Below are 21,923 nucleotides of genomic sequence, written 5' to 3' on the forward strand. Positions count from 1 at the left end.
CAGAGGTGCCCCATGCCTGCGGGATGAGCAATGAGGGGCACCTGCCCTGGGTGTCCCAACGGCTTGGGGTGACAGGTCCCCTGCTTGTGGCATCACGGGGACTCGGGGCCAGGGTGCTCAGAACCCCAGCTGGCAGTCTTGTCTCCCTTCCACCGTTGCTTCTTCTAAGAAGCTGAGCACGATGGTGGCCACGTCTGGGTGCCAGGAGGATGTGGCCAGGCCATCGTCCCCAGTGCTCACTGCTCCACCCACCTCGGACGTCCGGGGAGCGCCGGGTGTCCCTGTTGTCCCACGTCCCGTGCACACACTCCTGAACTACCTACTGTGTCCGCCCCCGGCTCCACCCTGAGCTGTAGGTCATTCAGGAAAGTGGCAGGAAGGGGGGCCCTGGGTGGAGGACTCCGGCCCGCCTCCTGGGGGCTGGACTCCAGAGGGAGGGGATGCTCGGGTCACAGTGGGGGACGGGAGATGCCCGCCAGGTGGGTTCACTGTCCAGAAAGTGCTCATCGGGGAGGCAGCCCGCCACCGGCTTTGAGACACAAACTCACAAAACCCCACAGGAAGGATGTATAAAGCCACCAGACTGCAAACTCGTGGAGACAAAACTCATCACACAGAGATACGTTTTAAATATTAAAATATATTTATATACACGTAATTTTAACTGAGGACACCTGGGAACCAACGTCCCACGGAAGTCCCGACGTCCTCCCAGCAGAATTCGCAGGTGCCTGCTGACTGTGCCACTCTGCCCACCGCACTCTCAGGTATAAAACAGATTCTATAAATAAGTTGATGCAAAATATTGGTTCATAAATATCTACGTATGCAAGTGGCTCCCGTCCTGCAGCAGCTCCGAGGACAGGAGGGGACAGCAGGTCTGAACACCCCAGGCAGGCGGCTCCAAGCCCCCCGGGACGGCCTCGCAGCTGCTCCGCTTCGCAGGAGAACCCCCGGAAGGGGCCAGGCTGCCCCCAGGATGCGGTGAGCCACACCCGAGGCCGCGGGGGGCCGGGCTTTGTACCTCTCAGCCAGTGGTTCGACCGTCGGGGCGCCCGGTGTGCCGGCCCCGCAGGCTCCCGGAGAGCTCGGCCTGGGCCTCGGCCTGCAGGGGCTTTGCACTTTCTAGAGCTAACAGTGCGGTGCGGCTGCATAGATTGTCTTGGAAGCACGGCTGTTAACGTGTCCAGGGGTCCGGAGCCTCTTCCTCGGGAGAGACCATCAGCCCGGTCCCCGGGGACCACGAGGGAGCTGTGCCCACTGCGGATGCGCCTCGCGTTCTCGCTCCTGGGCGCCTTTGAGACTCACGTGCGTCCACCACCAGCGCAGACCCCTCAGCACCCCGTGGGAGATTCCCGGAGGGTCCTCAGCACTGTGGCATCAACCGGCGAGGGGTCAGCCCTTCTGGGGAGAAATCGGTGTCCTCGGGAAGCGCCTCGTCAGACGTCACTGTGGGGCTGGAGGGCCGAGGGGGCATCCGGGAGGTCCATGGCGTTGTCGGAGGCCGAGGACTGGCTGGGCAGAGAGGCGCCCAGGCCGTCGGCAGACTCCGAGGGGGGCTTGTACAGGAGGCAGGCGATGGCGAAGAACAGGAAGCCCAGCACCTGCGAAGAGAGGAAGAGCTCGCTGCCCGCCCGGCCCCGGGTCCCGGGGACCCCCTGCTCCGGCGAGGACACCATCTCTCCGGGATACCCCTCGCGCGGACACCAACACTATCACAGAGGGAATGAAACCACATGCGGGTGAAGATAGGCCCCAGGTGGGGGGAGGGCTTGTCCCGGCTGCACAGCGTCCCCCCAGAAGAGCCGTCCCAGCCCTGACCCCCAGAACCTGCAGCTGGAAATGTGTTTGCAGGTGTCACTCAGTTAGGGATCTTGGGATGAAATCGCCCTGGACCTGGTGCCGGGTGTCCGGGCAGGAGCGAGCAGGGAGGCTTTTCCAGAGCAGCCAGGGAGGCGGCCACGGGCCGCGGAGGCAGAGACGCGGGGGGTGCGAGGGGGCGAGGACCCAGGCCACCGCGCGGCTGGGGAGCGGCCTGGGGCTGACCCTGCGACACGGGGCTCCCGCGGGGTCCCTCGCAGCCTCGAGGAGGAGGGGCACGAATGCCGGCCTCTGCGTTCACGCGTGTACTTGACCGTGTAAGTGCCGAGTTTTAGCAGGAACCCCCACCGTGCCCCTTGGAGCATCCCCCCTCCCCGGGGGGCCTGAAGCCAGTTTCCACTTTGGGACAATGACCGAATGGGACGTGTTTGGAGCCTGTCTGCTCCTCCTGCTAAAACTAACCCTGCCTTTAGCAGCGATCCCATCGGCGCGCCGCCGCCCAGGGGGTCATTATGTGGGCGGGCGCCGGCTACTGGCCTGAGGGACCGGAGGAGCCCGACCCACCACGCGGGGGCCACACCAAGCCCTCCTCACCCCGGGGCTACTTTTCTGCTATTCCGAGGGGGCGGGGGTCCTCCGTGAGGGTGGAGGGGTGGGGGCTCAAGAACAACGTGAGGCAGGACGTGGAGCCCGAGCCCGCCTCCACCCAAAGCAGGTCGTCAACACCCTGTCACCGGCCGGCCCTGGGATCTCGCTGTGCCCTTCCCCGCCATCACGCAAAATCCAGGATGTAAATGCTGTGCTGCCCCCACGCAGCGCCAGCCTCGGGCGCCCCCAGAGGTTCATCGAGACAGGGCCGGGGGAGGGGCGTGCGGCGCCCTGGGCACCGTGAGGCCAGGAGACGGCGTGGCTCACGCGTGGGTCCAGCGAGCCGCCTGGCCCGGGGCGGGGGGGGGGGGGTGACGGGCCCGCCAGCGTCTGCGCGCAGGAGGGGACCTGGGTGCCATTTCTGCGAAGCCTCCGCTGACCGGAGCCCCAGGCCGCCCGCAAGCCGCAGGGTGGTGACGCCGCCTCACCTTGTACGCCAGCCCGGAGATGAGCATGTACCGGCTCATGGCCGCGTTCTGGTACACGAAGCAGGAGCCCTGCTGGCCGCACTGGTCCTGCCACAGCAGACACGCCCTGTCAATGACCCAGCCGAAGGCGATGGGCCCCGGGATGCCCCCTGCAGAGAGAGGCTGGGTCAGCACCGGGCACTGGGGGGCTGCGCGGGGCCGCGGCCCGGCCCCCCCTTTGTGCTAACGAGGCAAAGCCACCTTCGGGGCGGAGACGCGGGCACGGGTCCCTCTAGTGGGCTGCGAGGGGATGATGCCCTTCCCGAAGCCGCGGCGGCCGGGAGCACACCTGCTGGGAGCCCTGCTGGGCGGCTGCGCTAGTCTACACAGGCCACAGTACCTAGAGTCCTAACCACGATCCACTGGATGCCCAGCGCGAAGGATCTCTGCCGGTCGCGGACGCACCTGAAACGGAAGGCGGCGGCGGCGGCGTCAGCGCCCGGGGAGGGTGGCCAAGTCACAGCCCCACGCCGGCAGCCGAGCGCCGCCGGGCCGCGTGGCCGCCTCCCCGGGGGCAAGCACGTACCCTGCAGGATGTGCAGAGCTCCACGCGGCGGGCTGCAAGGAAAGGTTCTGGACCAGAGCGAAACCCAGGCCCGGGGCTTACCGTAACGTTGCCGTCAGCGCAGGAATGCTGCTGAGGAATGTAAAGATAATTACAACGAATATGAAAACCAGAAGGAGGGGCTTTCTTTGACAAGTTGAGGTGCATTTCCCTGCAGTAGCATGGCCAAAACCAGAGGAAAAATTCTGAGGGACACAGCTACAGTCTCGGTACACCTGAGGGGCGCAACAACAGCGCTGATTACAGGAGGAAGGGACAGGGGCCCTCCCGGGGCGCGGCGGACGGCACGTGGGCGGCGGCCACTCACCTTCTGGCCGCCCGGGCTGGGCACGGCCGCCCCGGGGCACCCCGCGTGGCAGGGCGAGTAGTAGGTGAGGCCGTCGGAGCCGCACACCGGGCTGTAGTGCTCGGGCCGGCAGGCGCAGTCGGCGTTGCAGGGGGCCGTCAGGTCCAGGTGGCCGTCGGGCAGGAGGCTGCGGGGGAGACAGGCGGTGGGGGGCTCGGGCTCGGACCCCAGCCTCATCTGCTCCACGCGGTCGCTGGAGCCTCGTGCCCGGCGCACCACACCCCGACCTGCTCCCCCACCGCAGCTGCAACACGCGCTTCCCCTCGGTTACTGCACAGGCAACGTGTGCCCGGGGTTCCCAACACCGACACGACAGGCGTGCCGGGGCCAACCCTCCGCCACGGCGCCAGCCCCCCGGGGCTCGGCTGCACCCCCGCACGGCTCATGTGTGCGTGCACACGTCTGCGAGCACAGACACACGCTCTCCTCTCTTGTCCACTCAAATGGAAAACCCCAGACCGTGGCTCCTGCTCCCACCTTCCCCGTCCTCCGACAGGTGCCCCGACAGGGGGCCGGGGTCTCCCCTCGATGCCGGCACCACCCGACCCTCACCTGCCGCTGTGGCTGGCCGTCACCCCCGCCATGGGCACGTTGGGGCAGTGGATGAAGAAGACGAAGGAGGCCAGCAGGCTGGTCAGGGTGCACAGCAGACACAGCTTGATGATGCCCGCGCCGCGGAGCTTGAACTTGTTCACGAAGAAGCCGCCCAGAAATGTTCCGCCGCCGCCCGCCGGCACCACCAGGTACCCTGCAGGAGAGGGAGGTGCTCGGCGAGGTCCCCGGGGGCTGCGGGAGGGGGGCCGGTGCCCACTGGGTCTCTACAGGTGGGGACACTGAGGCCCGGAGCCGCCCACCTGTCCATGTGGCAGCACTTGGCTCTGACCTGAGCTGTCAGGCGCTGGACGGTGGGGGCGGGGGCTCAGTCCAGGGGACGCAGGGGCCGGGCGAGACGGGAGGAAAAGTCAGGGCCCCCGGCCTGCCTGCTGGGGGGGCCTCCAGGACACCTGAGCCCAACTGTGAGCCACATTTGGGGAAAGCAGGGACCACTGCCATTTCACATGAAGGAGGGATTCGTTGGCCCGGGGCTCCCAGGCCGTCCCCGAGCGGGGGGCAGATGGCAGTGGGGGCTCGGTGGGCCCATCTCTCCAGCAATGACCCAGGCCAGCTCTGGCGTGGACCACTTACACCCCTGGGGTGAACATGGGGGACCCTGGAGGATGCAGCTGTTCTTAGGGGGCTGTCAGCACAGGAGAGGGGGCCGCCCAGGGAAGGGGAGGCAGCTGTAGACGGAGGCCTGGGCGTGTGAGGTCACCTGAGAGGCAGGTGAGGAGGGGTGTCTGGGGTGTCAGGTAACAGGGAACAGGGTCCCGAATCGAACGCTGAAGCCCCGTATTGGGAACAGAGCCCTGAGGGCTGGGGTGCAGCTGCATGGCCCTCGTGCTGCCCAGATGCGCCCACCTTCCACACGTGGCGTCGCCCCTTCCAGCCAGGATCCACCCCCGTGGGGCCGGACCCAGTGCCTGGCATCGGCCCCTCTGCCCAGCGGGTGCTCAGCAAGGCCGCGGCTGCCCCTGGACAGTGGTGGGGGGTCTCAGGAGGGCCCCTCATTCTCCTGAGGGCCAGCCCGCCCCAGGCACAGCCCGGGGACACCCACCTCATGGTGCCATGGAATCCTGGGACCCCAGACACCTGGCTCACGGGCATGGCCGAGCCTGAGGGTCCGGAGCTGGGGGGCCCCAGCCCTTCCTGCAACAGGCCAGGGGTGAGGACAGCCAGGCCTGTGGGTGCGCGGGTGGCACACGTGAGCTGAGCCCGCCCCACCCTCCCACCAGGAGGCGTCGGCCGAGAGCCGGACAGCCCGTGGCCAGTGTCCCCAGCTCCGGGGAAGGGGCCATCGCGTCCCTGTGGCCACATCAGGTGGCCCCGTGCCCACTCCCGAGCCCCCCCGCAGGACCACACGGCCGGGAGCCCTAAGGTCAGAGGACCCCCCCTATCCAGAGAGTTTTCTCACCAAACAAGGTGGCAGCCTCCGAGGCGCTCAGGCTGAACTGGGCCTCCAGGAACTTGGGGCCGAAGGTAGACATGCCGGCGATGAGCGTGGCCTCGGTGGCTCCGGCCAGGCACAGCAGGATGAAGGTGGGGTTCCTCAGGAGGAGCCAGATGGAGCTGCACGCGGAGGCCAGAGAGAGACGGAGGCTCAGGGGGGTGCGCCGGGCTGAGCGGAAGCCCCGTCCCCGAGGCCACGGCCCCCCCTCCCGGGTGCACAGCCCCCGTTCCGCTGTGGTCACCCCACATCTGTCCCAGGGACGTGAGGACAGGGCGTGAGGCTGGGCTCCGGGGAAGAAAGCCGGAAACGCAGGGAGGAGCCCTCCCAGGGCCGCCCCCTCCAGCGCGGGGACACCCTCAATGACCGTGCACTGTTCGGTCACCGCGGGGTCAGCTGTGAGGACGGGTGGGCGGCCCGAGCCAGGGGCCGGGGGCCCGGGAGGTGGCTGTCCCCAAGTCCAGGACTGGCCAGGCCCTGCGGACGGGGGATGAATGGGGGGGGGTCCCTTCTCAGCCAGCCCTCGAGGGGACACAGAGGGGCCTCCAAGGAGCCTCGGGGTGGGCGTGGCTGGCTCCCCAGTTGCTCTGCTGCATACTTGGGGGGCTGCTGCCGGGGTCCCCGTGGAGGTCCTGGGAGGACCGGGAGTGCGACCCTGCACAGCCCAGGGGACCCTTGGCCTCCGGCCTCACTGTGAGGGTCGGACATGGGCCCTGGCTGCCGTCCTCCATGTCCCCACTGAGCCTGGCCGGTCACTAGCCCCGGACCCACCTTGCCTGCCCTCGGGATGAGCCCAAGTTCTTTGGGGGCCACTCGCTCCAGCTCAATGGGACCCAGGATCCCGTTAGGGGTTCAGGCCGAGCAGGGCTAGAGCCTGTGATCACACATGTGACCCCACCTGCCCCTTAAATGTCACGAGGGGCACAGAACACACTGTCCTCACGGGGCTGGTGAAGGAAGCGGAGCCCAGAGTGGGAAACACACAAAGATCGCAGCCAAGGGTGGGGGGGTCCGGGAGTAAAGACGCTCCGTCTTTGTGGGGCAGCCGGTCACCCTGCCCGGGAGCTCTAGTGCCTGCACGTCCCGACTCCCCGAGCCGTCCCCAGCCCTCTAGCCGCCGGACAGCAGGTGCCTGGACTAGAGCACGGAGGTGTCTGCTGGCCCCCGGCCTCGGGGGCGATGTGGCCGGGAGCCCCAGGTCGCGGCGGGACAGACCCTCACTCTCCGGCGCCTAAGGAAAAGCAGGTCCTGGACGTAAGTGGCCACGGCCCGGCGGCCGTTGGGCGGCTCCGACCCGGCCTCCTGTGCTTTCAGTCCCGAGTGTACAGCTCGGAGCTGCTCTACAACCGGAGCAGGTGCCCAGGCCTGTCCTCGGGAGCCCCCCGCCCCCCGGAGACCCAGCGTCCACGAGCACCGCCGGCCGTCCCCACGCCAGCCCGGAGAGCACCGGCCACATCTCGCAGCCCTGTCACGGCGGCTGCAAACACCTTGAGCCTCAAATGCTCTTCCTTTGGAGGCACAGGCCGGCGAGCAACTGGACTTTGGAAAGAAGGGACGTGCGGTGCAGCCCTACCTAGCCTTTGCGCCGGGACGCTCGGGTGGGCGGCCAGGAGGGACCTTGGGGCTGCCCACGGGCTGGGTCGCTGGCGCTGTGTGCAGGGAACCCGAGGGCCTGCTCCACCGGGGGCTCCACCGCGGTGTCGGGAGACCGGGCGAGCTGCCCCCAGACAGAGGCTCCTGCACCCCGGCTGGTGAGGCCCCGGGCCAGCCCGGCCTGCCTTGGGGGCAGCTCCTGAGAGGTCTCCCGGGACGTGGAAGCAGGGGGCCACCCACCCTCCGCCCGTAGCATGACAGCAGAAGCAAAGCAGTGGACGGTGGGAGGCACAGGGGCCTCCCTGGAGGCCCTTCTCCCTCCCTCCGGCGAAGGCAGGCACGGGGACTCATTCCAGCCACCACCGGCCCCCGGCCCCACGAGGCCCATCAGACACGGCCATTCCCGGGCTCGGGTCCCAGAGGGCTGGAGGGACAGGTGGCAGCTCAGCGAGGCTGAGGACTCAGGCAGGCGCCTGTCCAGGGGCCTCCCTCCCCATCCCTGCGACCGCCCCCCTGGAATGCCTGGTCCGTGGAGAGGGTGCTGGGCCCCCAGGAGCTCCGAGAGCAGAGCAGGCCAGGGGCCTTTCATCCTGATGGCGTGTGAAGACCACAAAGCCAGGCCAGTCACACACAGGGAGGATCAGGGGAGCCCCGGAGAGGGGCCAGTGCAGGGCAGAGGGCAGAGGGCTGGGGTCAGTCCCGCTCCCCCAGCGTCCTCAGAGCCTCGAGACAGAGAGAGGGCACGAGCCTGGAGCCCCCAGGGCACAGGCAGGTGGCGCTTGATGACCCGGTCAGAGGACAGGGGGGAGTGAGGAGCTGGGGCCCGGGCCCTCCATCGGGACCAGAGGCCTCTGGCTGCTGCTCCTTGGTCTCTTAGGTCGAGTTTTGGGGCCGAGACCTGCCCTGCACTGGGTCATGAGGGAGGTTGAGGGGCTGTGCGCTCACCATGCGGCCCTGGAGGGGTCACATGGACTCTCCTAGGTTGGGGTCGAGATCCAGCGTGCGTGGGGCCCCCCTAAGGGTCTTCGGGACACATAGACACGGGCAAGAGGCCCACACCACCCCCCGTGAGGTCCTTACAGAGGCAGGTCTCTGATGGTTTTCCCGAAGTCGGGGTTGCTGGCGGCCGTGGGACCGCTGTCCTTCAGCTGGTGTGTTTCAGACACTCTCATGACCACGTAGCGTTGGGAGCCTGGAAGGACACGTGTCGGTGAGAGCGGGGACCAAGGGCTCTGCTTCAGGCCCCTGCCCGCCCCCAGGTCTGGGCCGGTCCCGGGATGGAGGGCGCGGGGCCAGGTGTGGTGGGGATGCAGCACGGTGAGCGGCGACCAGCTGGAGAGAGCCAGGGACACACGCTGGGACCGGGGGGAGGAAGGGCTCAGAGGGGGCAGATGCTCAGGCTGCCATGGGCCCCGCTCTGAGCCCGTAGGGGGAGGCGCCGCGGGGGTGGAGGGTGCCCGGGGTGGGCAGCACAGGCCCTGCAGGCCCCGCCCAGGAGGTGAAGGCCCCAGACTGTCCCAGGGTCCCCAGCAGCCCTAGGAAGGGGCTGACGCACCCACCTGGCAGCTGGCGGGGGTAGCCGAGGATGGGGATGGCGGTGAGGAAGGCAGCAGCCCCCGCGCCCAGGAAGCCCACCCACCAGGCGCCGACCCACAGCGGGCTCTCGGTGGTCAGCTCCGTCCTGTGGGAGAGGGGCCTGCGGTCAGCATCCCGTCCACGCGTGTCCGGGCGTCCACGCCGCTGCTCCGTGGGCACCTTACCGGGGGCGTTGGGGGCTTCTGGGCGGGCGGCTGGGGTGGCCCCGCACAGCGCGGACGCCCGCGCCCTCCCCCCTCGCCCTCGGCGGCCCGTCCCTCTGGCGGCTCCTGCCTCCTAAGCTGTTTAGTGAACTGGTGTCCAGCGCGCACAGCGCCTTCCCGGGGCCGTGAGCCGTTCTGGAGGCTTCTCACGCCCGAGGCCGCGGGCGCCACGGATGTGCAGCTGGACCGAAGCGGGCCCCGCGCCTGGGGCTGCCGTCTGAAGGGGGCCTCCGGGGCTGGGCCTTAGCCTGCGGGGTCTGCGCCGACTCCGGGGAGTCCGCGGGGACTGGGCTGAACTGAGGACGCCCGGCTGGTGCCCGCCCCCCGCAGCGATCAGGGACCCCTCCCTGGACCCCCGGACCCCCGGACCCCGGGCCCCGGAGCAGCCGGCGTCGTCCCTGAGCACACGGGGTCCCCGAGGGGCCGGCGGCCCTGCACACTCACCGGCTGCCGACGTCCGTGTAAACGTTCAGCAGGGCGCCCCCGATGAGGTAGCCGGCGGCGGGCCCGAGGATGGCCGCCGTGTAGAAGGTGGCTGCGGGGAAGCGGCGCTGCTGAGGGGCCCCGGGGCTCGCAGCCGCTGACGCCGGAGCCCCACGGCCCCCCGGGGGAGCCCTCGGCACCCGCGCCCTCTGCCCCGGCGCACGGGCCCTTTGGCCCGGGGTTTCCATCTGTGCAGCGTCCGCTGCGTCCCGGATCCGGCCGCTGCCAACCCCTTATCGTTTCTTATTTTTTATTGATTTTACTTGTTAAAGCAGGCGCCACGCCCAGGGTGGAGCCCAACGCGGGGCTTGAACGCAGGCCCCTGAGATCGGGACCTGAGCTGAGGGCAAGGGTCGGACACTCAACGGCCGAGCACCCAGGCGCCCCCTCCTCCCCCGCCCCCCCCATTAACTTTCTAAAATGATTTCATGTTTTTTCCATCAAAGCCAACTGTAGTGGGGGGGGGGGGGACTCTCTCCTTCAAGAGAGCCGAGCTCCTGAGGGCGTCGCTTGGCGGGATGGTGGGATGACGGGATTGGACGCCTCCGCACAGCATCACCCCCAGCCCCTCCTGGAGCGACCCTGGGTCGGCACCGCCGGGACTTACAGGGACTGGGCCCGAGGCGGAAACGCGGGGGCTGCAGGCGGCTGGCAGGTGCAGCCGGGCCCAGAGCACCGGCCGGTGTCACCCCTGGGGACGCCTGGCCGGGCAGGAGGGACGTGGGGGTGGGGGCACCAGGTTGAAACCCAGACATGTTGCCGCCCACGCCCGTGGGTGTCTCAGTGGGAGCGGGAGGCTCGCACCCAGCGCCTGCAGGCAGGGCCGCAGGGAGGGCCAGGCTGACCCGGGCACCAGCCGCCCCGGGTGGCCCGAAGGCCAGCGCTCACCGGCTACCCCACGAGTGGCCACACACGCGGCCGGCCATGGGCAGATGCACGTGAGGGGCCCCGTGCCCGCCCCGCGCCGCCCCGCGCCCGCCGCCCCGCTCACCGATGTAGACAGGAGAGTAGCTGGACTTGACGTTCTCGTCCAGGTAGGTGACCCCCAGCGTGTAGAGCGGCGTGGCGCCCACGCCGTGCAGGAACTGGCCCAGCATGAAGACCAGCCGGTAGCCCGACAGGCCCGAGGCGCCGTCCCCGCACGCCACGCTGCGGTTGGCCCCGCACGTCCCGACGCCGTCGGCCGCCTGCACGTCGTAGGCGCCCGCGGTGAAGTGGGGCAGGGCGAACACCAGCGAGCCGGCGCCCATGACCAGCACGCCCCAGCCCAGCCAGCGGGGCTTGTGTCCGTTGCCGCCGAAGTAGCTGACGAAGGTGAGGCACAGGCAGGCGGCCACGTCGTAGGAGCTGGCGATGAGGCCGCTCTGGTAGCTGTGCAGGTCGTAGCGGCGCTCGATGGACGTGATGACGGTGTTGATGAAGCCGTTCACCGTCATGCCCTGCAGGAAGGCGGCGGCGCACAGGAACAGCAGGAAGCCCCGCGGCGTGTTGAAGGCCTGCAGCCACCCGGGCGCGAAGGCCCGCCAGCCACACGCCGCGCCCTGCGGCCCGGCCGCCACGTAGTGCACGTCGGGGGCCGCCCGGGCGCGCTTCTCCGCCTGCGGCCGGCACAGCGGCTGGCTGCACGGGTCCAGGGGGCTGAGGGCCGCGGACCCCGGGGCGCCCGGGCTCAGGGCCGAGCCGGGGGACGCCCGCCTGCCGGGGGCATCCGTGACCGCGGCCGAGGGCGGGCTCCGGAAGACCAGGGGCGGCAGGGAGACCGCGGCCTTGTCCCCCGCGCAGCGCTGCGGCATCTCCGTCCGGGGGGCGCGGGGGGCGGCTTCGGAACCCGCCGAGCACAACTCCAGCAGCGGGCTCGTTCTGTGAGGAGAGCTTCCGGTTAGAAGGCCGACCTGGGCCGTCGAACGCACTGACATCTGCGCCCCGACGCCCCCGTGCCTGGTCCCGTGGGGCCGCCATGGCCCTGCGGCCCGCTCCCCGGTCTGCTGGGGTCCACGCCAGACCCGCGCACCCGAACAAGGCCACGTGGGGGCCCCGCGGGGCCCTGGATCGCCTGGCCCCCGCCCCGCGGCCTCCACTCCGCCGGCCTGAGCTGTGCTCTGGGATCCTGGAGGGAGCTCCGAGCGTGCACGCGGCCTCCACCCCGTGCAGCCTCAGCTCCGCGGGAAGCTCACACCCGGCGGGCACGTGCAATGGTGGGGGCAGTAGAGGCAGGGCACGCCCCCACTCGAGGGTCACCAGCACCCACCCGGCTTGCCCTGTGGCGGTTTTCAGAATGTCCCGATGGGACACGGTGGGTGGCAGGTGGGCGAGCTAGTGAGAAGAGGCCCCAGCGCTCCCCTTCTGTCCGCTCAACCCCAGCCCACCCTGTTCCCATGCTCCACCTGGGCCCTCACTCCCCCCGACCCCAGTGGGTCAGGTAACCCCGCATGTCCAGGCTCCCAGGACCCCACCTGCCGTGAGAAAGGGCAGTGCAGGGGCGATGGACGGTCTGCATCGGGCCCTCGGGAACCTTCAGGGGCCGGCATCCCCGGTAAGTGACCAACACCCCGGGCACCCTCAGACGCCTGCGCCCTCCACACTTCTGGGCCCCGCTCGGTAGGACACGCAGGGGCAGGGATGGGGACCGGGTCCTCGCAGGGCTCAGGAGGCAGCAGGACAGCTAGGGATGGCCACAACGACAAGTTCTCCCCTTGGAAATCAAAAGCCACGAGAGGGGGATGCCTGGGGGGCCCAGCGGTGGAGTGTCTGCCTTCAGCTCAGGGTGTGGCCCCGGGGTCCCAGGATTGAGTCTCACACGGGGCTCCCTGCAGGGAGCCTGCTTCTCCCTCTGCCTGTGTCTCTGCCTCTCTCTGGGTCTCTCATGAATAAATAAACAAAACCTGAAAAAAAGAAAAGCCGCAAGAGAACAGCAACGAGCAGCTCCAAGTCCGTGGCCAAGTGTTACCTGAACAGCTGTGGATCTTGGACATGAGCACATAAAGCTCAAGCCAAATCATACACATCACATCATTTAAATTAGCAAATTGGGAATCCAGTCTGGGGTGTCAGCCAGATGATGCACTGGTGGCTGCCACGGGCACAGGAGAATCGAGTGGCAGCACTCAGCCTTCGGGCGGCCGGCGGCCTCCTCCGGGGGCTCCCACCCGGAGCCTGGGGCACACGCGCTCCCGCCCTGCCTCATCGCCCAGGCAGGTCAGCGCGCCGTGACTGAGCCCCTGCAAACTTTTCCTACCCCTGCCCCAGTTCTGCCCCAGTTTGCCTGTGCCCTCTGGAAGGCTCTTGCCCGTACGGAGGCTCTGGATCAGACGGGGAGGCTGGCCCTCCCGGCGCCTGGAACCGTCCCCTCCACCCACAGGCCGGCGGCCGGGGCCCCGTGAGCCTAGGATCCGCGACACCGGGCGTCTCCAGCCACCAGGATGGTCCTGAGTCTCGTGGAACTTCCTAAGGATGTTTCTGAGTTTGCACCCGGATCTGGCCCGGCTCGACCTGGGCACCGATACGCGTGTGGCGTGCCAGACGCTGCGCTGCACGTCGATGCACAGGTGGTCGTGCCGACGCTTGGTCTGAATTCCAAGCACACGCTGCCATCTCACCACAAAGGCCGCGGGACCCGTCCCTCAGGAGAGCCCGCAACCCGGCACGACCGCAGTGTGGCCGGAGTGGCCGAGCCCACCGTGCACAGTGAGGCGCAGGCCCAACGGGCACCGAGCTGCTGGCCTGGTGCCTGGGCCATCAGCTCCCCTGGGCAATGCTGCTGGAGTCGGGCTGTGCCCCGGCTCACTCACGGGCAGTTTCCTTCCAGGATCTGCCTCCGACGTGGGCAGCGCTGACACCCGAGCGGTCAGCCAGGGGACGGGGACGTCACGGCTGCCCTCCCTGCCGGGGCCCAGGGAGTGTCGCTGACCCACATTAAGGCCGGGCCGTGGCTCTGGGGCCGCTGCCCCTTGTTTGTGTCCCGGGGGCCCGCAGCAAGCCGGGGGGCAGGTGGGGGGGCTGGAGGACCCTGCGGCACACTGCGCGCGGGGGACTTGGCCCTCCGGGGACCGGGTCTCGCAGCCGGGCTGGGAACTCTTCCTCCTGGAGCCTGCGGGCTGTACCCAGGAGCCTCCCTCTGTCCGCTGGGCTTGGGTCTGGACAAAATGAGTGTTTACCTTCCAGCTGCCGTGAGGCCTGACCACAGATCTGGGGCAACGCGGTGGATGGCAGAGGACCCGAGCATGTGGGACAGCGGAGGCAGGCGAGGGGCAGGAGAGGCCGCCCCCCACCCCCAGGGGGCTCCAGGTGGGGTCCCCGGGCAGCCTCACCTAAGACCCCCAGGGCATCTCACTCCTGGTGACTCCCCTCCTCCCCGCAGCCCCCTGCCCACAGCCAGGCCCAGAGCTACTGCCTCGGGCCCAGAGCAGCGTGATGGTGGACACCACCTGTCACTTTGGGGGGCCATGAGGTGCCAGGTGTGTCTGCAGCGGTGTTTCTAGGACAAATCAGTATTCTAATGGGTAGACTCAGTGCCGGTGGGCCTCGTCTGATCAGTTGAAGGACTGAATAGCCCAAAAGGGTTGGCCCTTCCCTGAACTTGTCCTGCGTGGCTACCTCTGACCCGGTCGTCATGCCTGGCTCTGGAGGCCGCCCTGCCGGCCACACCTTCACCTCTCCTGACTTCCCCGCTGGCTGGCTGCGCTTCTGGGGACTCGCCGAGCTCCATAACTGCACGGGCCAAGTTTCTCATGAGGAATCTTCGTACGTGTGTATCTGTCTCTACGTAAGCTTATACGTACAACACGTACATACGCAAACAACACAGACGTCCGCACGCGTACCCCCTACCGGCTGGTTCTCCGAGCATCCTGACTGATCGGCGGGTAGTTCAGCGCCAACGCCGGCTGCTTGGGAGGAGTGAGGGGCTGTGGGGCCCGGGGCCCTCCAGGACCCTGTCCTCTCCGGGAGGAGCCACAGCCCCTGCACCTGGGGACGACTGCTAGGAGCCAGCTGTCCCCGCCCGCAGAGCAGAGCGGCGCAGATGGCAGAGGCGCGGTGCACAGAGCGGGCCTGGCTGTAGAGGCCCCGGGGGGCTCAGGGCGCCCCCGGCACCAACCTCCGTCCCGTGGGCCCGGTATTGGCCGAGCCCTCAGCACACACTCAGTGAGCTCCCGAGATCCCAGGCTCAGGAGGCGGGGCTGCCCGCGGATGGGGGGCAGGGCTCCCGGGGGACGCCAGCCAGGCGAGCCCCAGACAGTGCTGCACAGGAGGAAGCCCCCAGGATGGGAGCAGCCTGGGGACGCTGTGGGGGGCCCCGGGGCACCTGCTCAAGGCCGGGCTGCCCCCTCTCCGCTGTGCTGCTGCCTGCGCCTCGTCGGGGAACAGCTGGGGCCGCGAGCTGTGCTGGGGAGGCCCTGAATGGCTCTCCGGACCTGAGAGAAGCAGACGGATCGTCCTGCTGCTGCTTCCCGGGGAGCCCTTATCCCAGCCTCCAGGCCTGTCCTTGGTCCCCGGAGCCTCCCCACCACAGCTGGGGCCCCCACCTGTTGCCGCGGGGAGAGGAAACCCTGGGGATTAGGTGCCCAGGATTAGCAGCCAGGATAATGTGGGAGCTCTGCACCTGGGGCTGCCGTGGGAGGGGCAAGGGCGTGTGTGCGCGTGCGTGCGTGTGTGCCCTCGTGCAGCTCACTCAGGAGGACACCTCGGGTCCCCTACTGGCCCGGCCGTCAGCCGCACCTCTCCCAGTCTGAGCCACGAGGCTGCAAGAAATCCAGGTCCCAGTGGCTCGTCCCCCCCCCCGCCACACCCCACCAACTGCAGCGTGAGGAGCCAGCGGCCCCGTGGGTGGCCCTCCCCTGGGCCCTGGCGTCAACACCGGGCTGCGACAGGGTCAGTCCTCGCGAGCCCTCCTCAGCTCGCTTATTCCTTATGTGCTGGCGCAGGGTCCTGGGCGCAGCTCAGTGCACACGTGGAGGCTGCCTGCCAACGCAGCAGGCAGCAGGGCCACGGCTCACCCCGAGCCGTGCCGTCAGCCTAGCGCCGAGCCCTGGTCCTCCTCTGCCAGGCTCCCGGGGACAGGCCGGCTCGGGCCCAGCCCACGGCCGCAGGGAGGCCAGCGTGGGGCGACCGGCGCCCTTCCAAGTTAGGGGCAGGGGCTCTCGCAGCTCCAACCTGGACCCTGCTCGCTGGGGACATGTACAGGTTTCATTTCTACTTCCTCTACGCTCCCTTCTCCCTGCACCTGGTGGCTCTGAGGTTGACAGCCACAGCCATGCCACTGTGACACGTGCCACCCTGTGTGGCACCCCTGCCTGGCTCCTGGCCGCGGGTCCTCACCCTGGGCCCTCCCCGTCACCCCGGTCCTCGCCCCCGTGACCCATGGAAGTCTTTCAGGCAGCTCTTTTCTCTCGCCTCCTACGTCCGTCCTGGTGTTTCCTCCTCTGCCGGAGAGAGCGGAGGGAGCTTTCACTTGTGGAAGACGAGACTCAAAGCTATTTATAGAGCAGACCCTGGGCGGCAGAACGGGGGTGGCCACAGCAGTGCCCGACCTGCCCAAATTTGCATACGTGATGACCATGCCCAGGTGAGGGGGAAGGGAGCCGGCCACTCTGCACGGAGGCCAACAATGAAGGACTGTCAGAGACAGCCGGAGGACCTGTCCCTTCAGGGGTGCCCTGCATGGACTCCCTGCTCCCCACCTTGTGTCCACAGCAGGCAGACGTGTGGGAGGGCAGGCTGAGCCAGAGAGGCCGGTACAAGTTTATTCGTCTTCCCAACCCGTGAGGTTTGATCCACGGAGGGGACGGAGAGAGGCTGTCTTGCAGCCTGGCGGGCGTTCCCGCCCCGGGCCGGTGGTGGGCCACTCTTTGTCTCTGTGTCTCCACTTCAACAGAAGTGTGACATCGTAGGGAGGAGAGAGTGAGCCCCGAGGTGAAGGACCCCGGCCTCTGGGCACTTGGGGCTCATGGGAATGAAGACCCGCAGAAGGGCCCTCGTAGGGTCTGGAGGCGCCAGGGCACTGGGCTCAGCCCCGTCCAGGTGGCCTCTTCGGCCCATGGATCCACACACCAGGCCCAGAGCTGCTGAGACGTAGATCACTGTGACAAAATGCACGGGCCGCATGGAAGCCTGCGGTGGGAATGGGGTGCCACTCAGCCTGCCTGTCCCAAACCCTAAAAGGCACTGGGCCAAGGACCAACATCTCAGGTTCCCCCAAAGCTTCCTGGAGAAAACACCAGTGACGAAGGGCGGTCCCACTGGGTGCAGAGGACGCCTTGGAAGCCCTGCAGCCCAGGAGCCTGTGACTCTCCGGACCCCGGGCTTGGTCCTCAGTGGGCCTCGCCTGGCCACACGGTGAGCAGCTAAGGGCCTGCAGCAGAAAGGGTCCCCCTGACCAGCCAAGCAGGGGAGGTGACCCGGGGCCCCACAGGCCGGTTCCTTCCCCTGCTCACAGGACCCAGGGTCCACCCACACACAAGAGCCCTGGTCACCAGAGACTGGAGCTGGTGCTTCCTTCGGGCTCACAGGGCGGGGTCTTGGCAGGCCTGACCGTTACCTGCCACGGGGGACACTGGGTCCTGCCCCGAAGCGGGCTCCCACACACCAGCAGCACGCCGGGGCCAGACAAGCAGCTCAATGTCCCCAAACAAAAGCAGCTGAGAGGTTCTGAGGATTATTGTCTATCCCCTTCCGAAAGCAGACAATGGGCTCTTTGCCACGCCTGAGAACAGGAGGCCACGTGGCCCAGGAGGGACTATTTCTGCGGCCTCTGTCCACACCGGAGAAAGCAGAAGTATGGTGGGGCGAGTCCCCCGGGTACCTGCGGGGCCAGCTGCCCATCCCTTCTGACCGCGATACCAGGCTCTGTTCCGCTACCTGCCCACGACCCACGGGGAGGTCCTGAGCACCAAAACCGCCACGGTAAGCACGAGTCCGCAGGGCTGTGAACCGACACCGGCTCAGCAGCGCTGACCTGGAAATGGATCAACATTCATGGAGACTTCTAGATCGTCTGGAAGCCAGACAGAGACCCAGCGCTGGAGCCGCAGCCATGGCTTATCAAGGCAAGGGTCCACTGGAGCCCAGGGAGCCAGGCTCTGCGCGGAGTCAGCCAGAATCAGGGGCTCTGACAAGGACAGGAGCGCCGCCCCAAGACCTCCATCCCCTAGGCCATCGTCCCTAACCTCCCAGCACCCAGCCACCTGACCACGGTGGTGGGAAGGACTTGGTTGGGACCTGCCCAGGGACCTGGTTGAGGTGAGGGGCCACACCCAGGGCAGATTAGGTCAGAGCCACCCAGGAGGGAAGTAGCCCCATAAAAAATTCCCGGGTAGTGGCCGCCAGCCCTGCCCAGCAGGAAAGCAGACCCGTCCTCCCCCTGCGCGGCACCTGGGAGAGCCGGCTGTGGGCGCTCCCTGAGAGGCCCCCTCCCTGCCTCCCGCCGGCCTTGGCTCCCCCTGCGAACGGTTCTGGGCCCCTCTGCGGCGGGCCCACCTGTTGGGGCCCTGTGCCATGCCTGGCTCCCGGGGTTGTGTCCTCCCCGCCGGGGACAGAGCTGGAAGACGAATGGAGTCCCCCGAAGCTGGAGAGCGACCTCCCCACCGTGGACAGGCTGGGCCCCGTGGGCAAGTCTGCTCAACCGTAAAATGGGAGTGACAGCAGCCACCTGCCGCCGTTGCCAGGCCTCCTGGGACGCTGTTGGCGCCCTGAGCGCCTTCTGGGTGCTCGGGCAGCTCCTCCCGCCAGCGCACTGGCCCCGGGTCACACGCAGACCTGCGGAAACCAGAGGCTTCCTCTCCCCGGCTCCACCCGCCAGCGCGGTCTGTGCTGGGCGCGGGGTCCCAGCCCGGGGCAGCCGGTTCCGGTGCGACGAAGGCACCCGGGGCCCAGCAGGCGGCGGGAGGGGCGGCGGCCACGCGGAGCTGAGCTGGCCCCTCCGGCTGGAAAAGTACCGGGGCTCCCCCGCGCCTCCCCGGGCACCGGGCCCCGCCGGCTCAGCCGCCCACGCGCCCCAGCGAGCGCGCCCGCCCCTGCCCCTGCCCCTGCCCCTGCGCCTGCCCCTGCGCCTGCCCCTGCCCCGCTCGGGCCTCCGCCGCCTCCCGTCCTCCGAGGAAGGCCGCGCAGGCCCCGGTGCGCATCCGGGTTCCCGTCCTCCCCTCGCCCGCTCCGGCCGCCGCCCCGAGCCGGTGCCCGCGCTGCCGCTGGGACGGTGCCGCCCGCGTGGCCGGGGCTGGGGACCCGCCGGCGCAGCCACCCCCGCCCCCGCCCCCGCCCCCGCCCCCGCCCCCGAGGTGCCTGCGGCGCAGCTGGCGCCACAAAGCTCAGCCGCCCAAGAAACTTGTGCGCTTCGCCATCCCTTCCCGGGCCCGCCGCAGCCGCAGGTGGAGGTGGAGGTGGAGGTGGAGGTGGAGGCCCCGCCGCCTCTCTGCGCCCCGGGGAGGCGCGTCCGTCCTGCCCCGATCCGCGGGCCTGCGCCTGCGTGCGCGCCCGGCACCTGCCGCGCCCTCCCTGCCTCCCTCCCTCCCTGCCTCCTTCCCTCCCTGCCTCCTTCCCTCCATCCCTGCCTCCCTGCCTCCCTCCCTCCATCCCTGCCTCCCTCCCTGCCTCCGTCCCTGCCTCCCTCCCTGCCTCGGTCCCTCCCTCCCTGCCCTCTCGCCTCCTCCGAGGCCTCCCGCCGGGGCAGCGGGCAGCGGCGCGCACTCGCCTCGCGTTTCCCGGGGCAGCCGGGCCGCGGGGCGCACCGCCCGTGCCCCTGCCCGTGCCCGGCCCCGCCGGCGCCACCTCGCGCCGCGGCCCAGCCCGGCGTCCGCGGGCACCTGCCGCGCTCCTGACGTCAGCGGACCGGCCCCGCGCCACTCACCGTCCAGACACCGGCCCGCGCCGCGCTCCGCGCTCTGGAGGCCGCCCCCGCTCCCGCTCCATTCATCCCCTCGCCCCGCCCGGCCCCGGCCCCGCCGGCCCCGCCCTCCCGGCCAATGGGGGCGCCGCGCCGGCTCGGCCCCTCCCCGCGCCCCGGGCCCGCCCCCTGAGCTGACAGCTGCGGAGCGCGCGGCGGGGGCGCGCGGGGAGGGGCGGGGGGGGACGCGCGGGGAGGGGCGGGGGGGCGCGTGGGCACACGTGGGGGGCGCGGCGGGGGGGCGCAGGGGGAGAGGCAGGGGGGGCGCGCGGGGGGGGGCGGGGGGGCGCGGGGCGAGGCGAGGGAAGCGCGGGGGGGCGCAGGGGGCGCGGCGGGGGGGCGCTGGGAGGGCGCTGGGGGGCGCGTGGGCACACGTGGGGGGCGCGGCGGGGGGGCGCAGGGGGAGAGGCGGGGGGGGACGCGCGGGGGGGGCGGGGGGGACGCGCGGGGAGGGGCGGGGGGGCGCGGGGCGAGGCGAGGGAGGCGCGGGGGGGCGCAGGGGGCGCGGCGGGGGGGTGCTGGGGGGCGCGTGGGCACACGTGGGGGGCGCAGGGGAGACGGGAGGAGGCGCGCGGGGCGGGCGCAGGGGGGCGCGGGCGGCGCTGGGGGGTCCCCGGCTCTCGCGCCCTTGGGTGGCGGGTCCCTCCGCGGCGCCCCGAGCTGCAGCCCGAAGCCGCCATGTGCGCGGCGGCGTCCCCAGGCCCCCTGGCGACTGGGTCTGACTCAGAAGTGAAGCTGCCGGTGTGAGGGCCCCGGTGCGGGTGCGCAGGGCCCGAGAGGAAGTGAGCTTCCCGCCCAGCCCAGCCCTCACCCTTCAGAAAGGCCGCCAGGGCCGGTGGGGCCGGGGTGGGGCTGGGGGCCGGGGGCTGCCCTGGGAGGGCTCACCCTGGCTCGGGGAATCCGCCCCCCCAGCCCTCCCGCTGGGCTGATCCCCTTCCTGCCGTGGGCACCAGCACCAGCACCATAGGCACCAGGCACCGCAGCCAAACTGTAGGCACCAGCGAGAGTGACGCCCCCACCCAGCACCCAGCACCCAGCACCCAGCACGCGGCCTCAGCGCCCCGCAGGAGTCCCACGGTGCTCTCCCACCAACCTCCACCGCATTGCCTCATCTCTCCAGGTCTGGTTAGCTCATCTGTGAACCGGGGCGATGACACTTCCTCAGTGTCCCTGAAACCAGAAGGTGGGATGAAGCAGGGGATGGGTCGGGCCGCAGACAGGAGCTCCCAGGGGTTGCTGAGTTAATACAGTAACAGTGCACCACCTGGACACCCCACAATTTTTCCTTGTAGTTTCCACAAAATGAATTAACTTAAAGAGAAGTCGGGTCGCCTGGGTGGTTCAGTCAGTTAAGCTACTGACTCTTGATTTCGGCTCAAGATTATCATCTCAGGGTCATGAGACGGAGCCCGGAGTCGGGGCCCCTGCTTAGGGTTCCTGTTCCCTCTCTCTGCCCCTCCAGCCTGCTCTGCTCATGCGTGCTCGCTTGCTCTCAAAATAAAGAAAGAAAAAAATCCACAAAAGTCAACTGTGTGTGTGGTTAAAGCCTGAAGTCCGCGGGGTTAGCGAGGAAGGCCTGACCCCGGGCCGCTGAGAGCGAGGCCGTGGACCGCAGAGGGGGTGGGGGCTGACCTCTTCCTGCGGGCGGGGAGCGGCGGTGCTGGGCTCGGGGACACATGCACCTCTGAACGGTTATTTATGAAATGTTCTGCCTTCAGGGGCTTGGCTTCTGGCCCCCGGTTTCGTCCTTGCCTCCACGCATCCGTCCACACCTGGAAACGGGGGCACGGTCTGGCTGCTCCTGGCGGATCGGCCGCCACTCCGGGCAGCGCTGAGGAAGGGAGGAGACAACCACGCGCGTTCCCAGGGGCAGAAGTTCGGTCCGAGGGATCACTGGGTGGTGCAGCGGTTTGGCACCTGCCTTTGGCCCAGGGCGCGATCCTGGAGACCCGGGATCGAGTCCCACGTCAGGCTCCCGGTGCATGGAGCCTGCTTCTCCCTCTGCCTGTGTCTCTGCCTCTCTCTCTCTCACTGTGTCCCTATCATAAATAAATAAAAATTTGAAAAAAAAAAAAAAAAAGTTCGGTCCGAGTAGGAGGAACTAGCAGGAGGCCTCCCTGGCCTGCCTGGAGGAGGAGGCTCCGCGTGGAGCCCGCTGGGAGCATTCCCCGCAGCTGCCTGGAGATGCCCCGGGTAGGTGGTGAGCTCCCCGCCAGGGAGGCGTTTGCGGCGCTGCCCGGAGCTCTGATGGCGAAGCGCACAGGCCTTTCAACCGCCAGCAGC

The 21,923-nt window shown here is 69.1% G+C and overlaps 1 protein-coding gene across 15 annotated transcripts; it reads right to left on the reverse strand.

Annotated features, from left to right (window-relative positions):
* Positions 1 to 620: 620 nt before the first annotated feature.
* SLCO4A1 (solute carrier organic anion transporter family member 4A1) lies at positions 621 to 21,212 on the reverse strand. 15 transcript variants are annotated; one of them, XM_041733330.1, is made up of 13 exons: positions 18,239 to 18,547; positions 17,565 to 17,717; positions 10,758 to 11,626; positions 9,728 to 9,818; positions 9,044 to 9,165; positions 8,565 to 8,676; positions 5,859 to 6,013; positions 4,400 to 4,595; positions 3,809 to 3,974; positions 3,544 to 3,716; positions 3,277 to 3,341; positions 2,898 to 3,046; positions 621 to 1,604 (listed from the first exon to the last, which is right to left on the reverse strand). In XM_041733330.1, the coding sequence occupies exons 1-13, from the start codon at positions 18,256 to 18,258 to the stop codon at positions 1,440 to 1,442; spliced, it is 2,436 nt and encodes an 811-aa protein (XP_041589264.1). In that variant the 5' UTR covers positions 18,259 to 18,547; the 3' UTR covers positions 621 to 1,439. The 15 variants fall into 15 exon arrangements, 12 of the variants coding, with proteins under 12 accessions (XP_041589264.1, XP_041589268.1, XP_041589270.1 ...); XM_041733334.1 differs by lacking the exons at positions 17,565 to 17,717; positions 18,239 to 18,547 and adding an exon at positions 20,734 to 21,212; XM_041733336.1 differs by lacking the exons at positions 17,565 to 17,717; positions 18,239 to 18,547 and adding an exon at positions 19,605 to 19,647.
* Between the last annotated feature and the right edge of the window lie 711 nt (positions 21,213 to 21,923).

Source organism: Vulpes lagopus, chromosome 18, assembly GCF_018345385.1.
Source record: "Vulpes lagopus strain Blue_001 chromosome 18, ASM1834538v1, whole genome shotgun sequence".
In the NCBI taxonomy this organism is placed as follows: Eukaryota; Metazoa; Chordata; class Mammalia; order Carnivora; family Canidae; genus Vulpes; species Vulpes lagopus.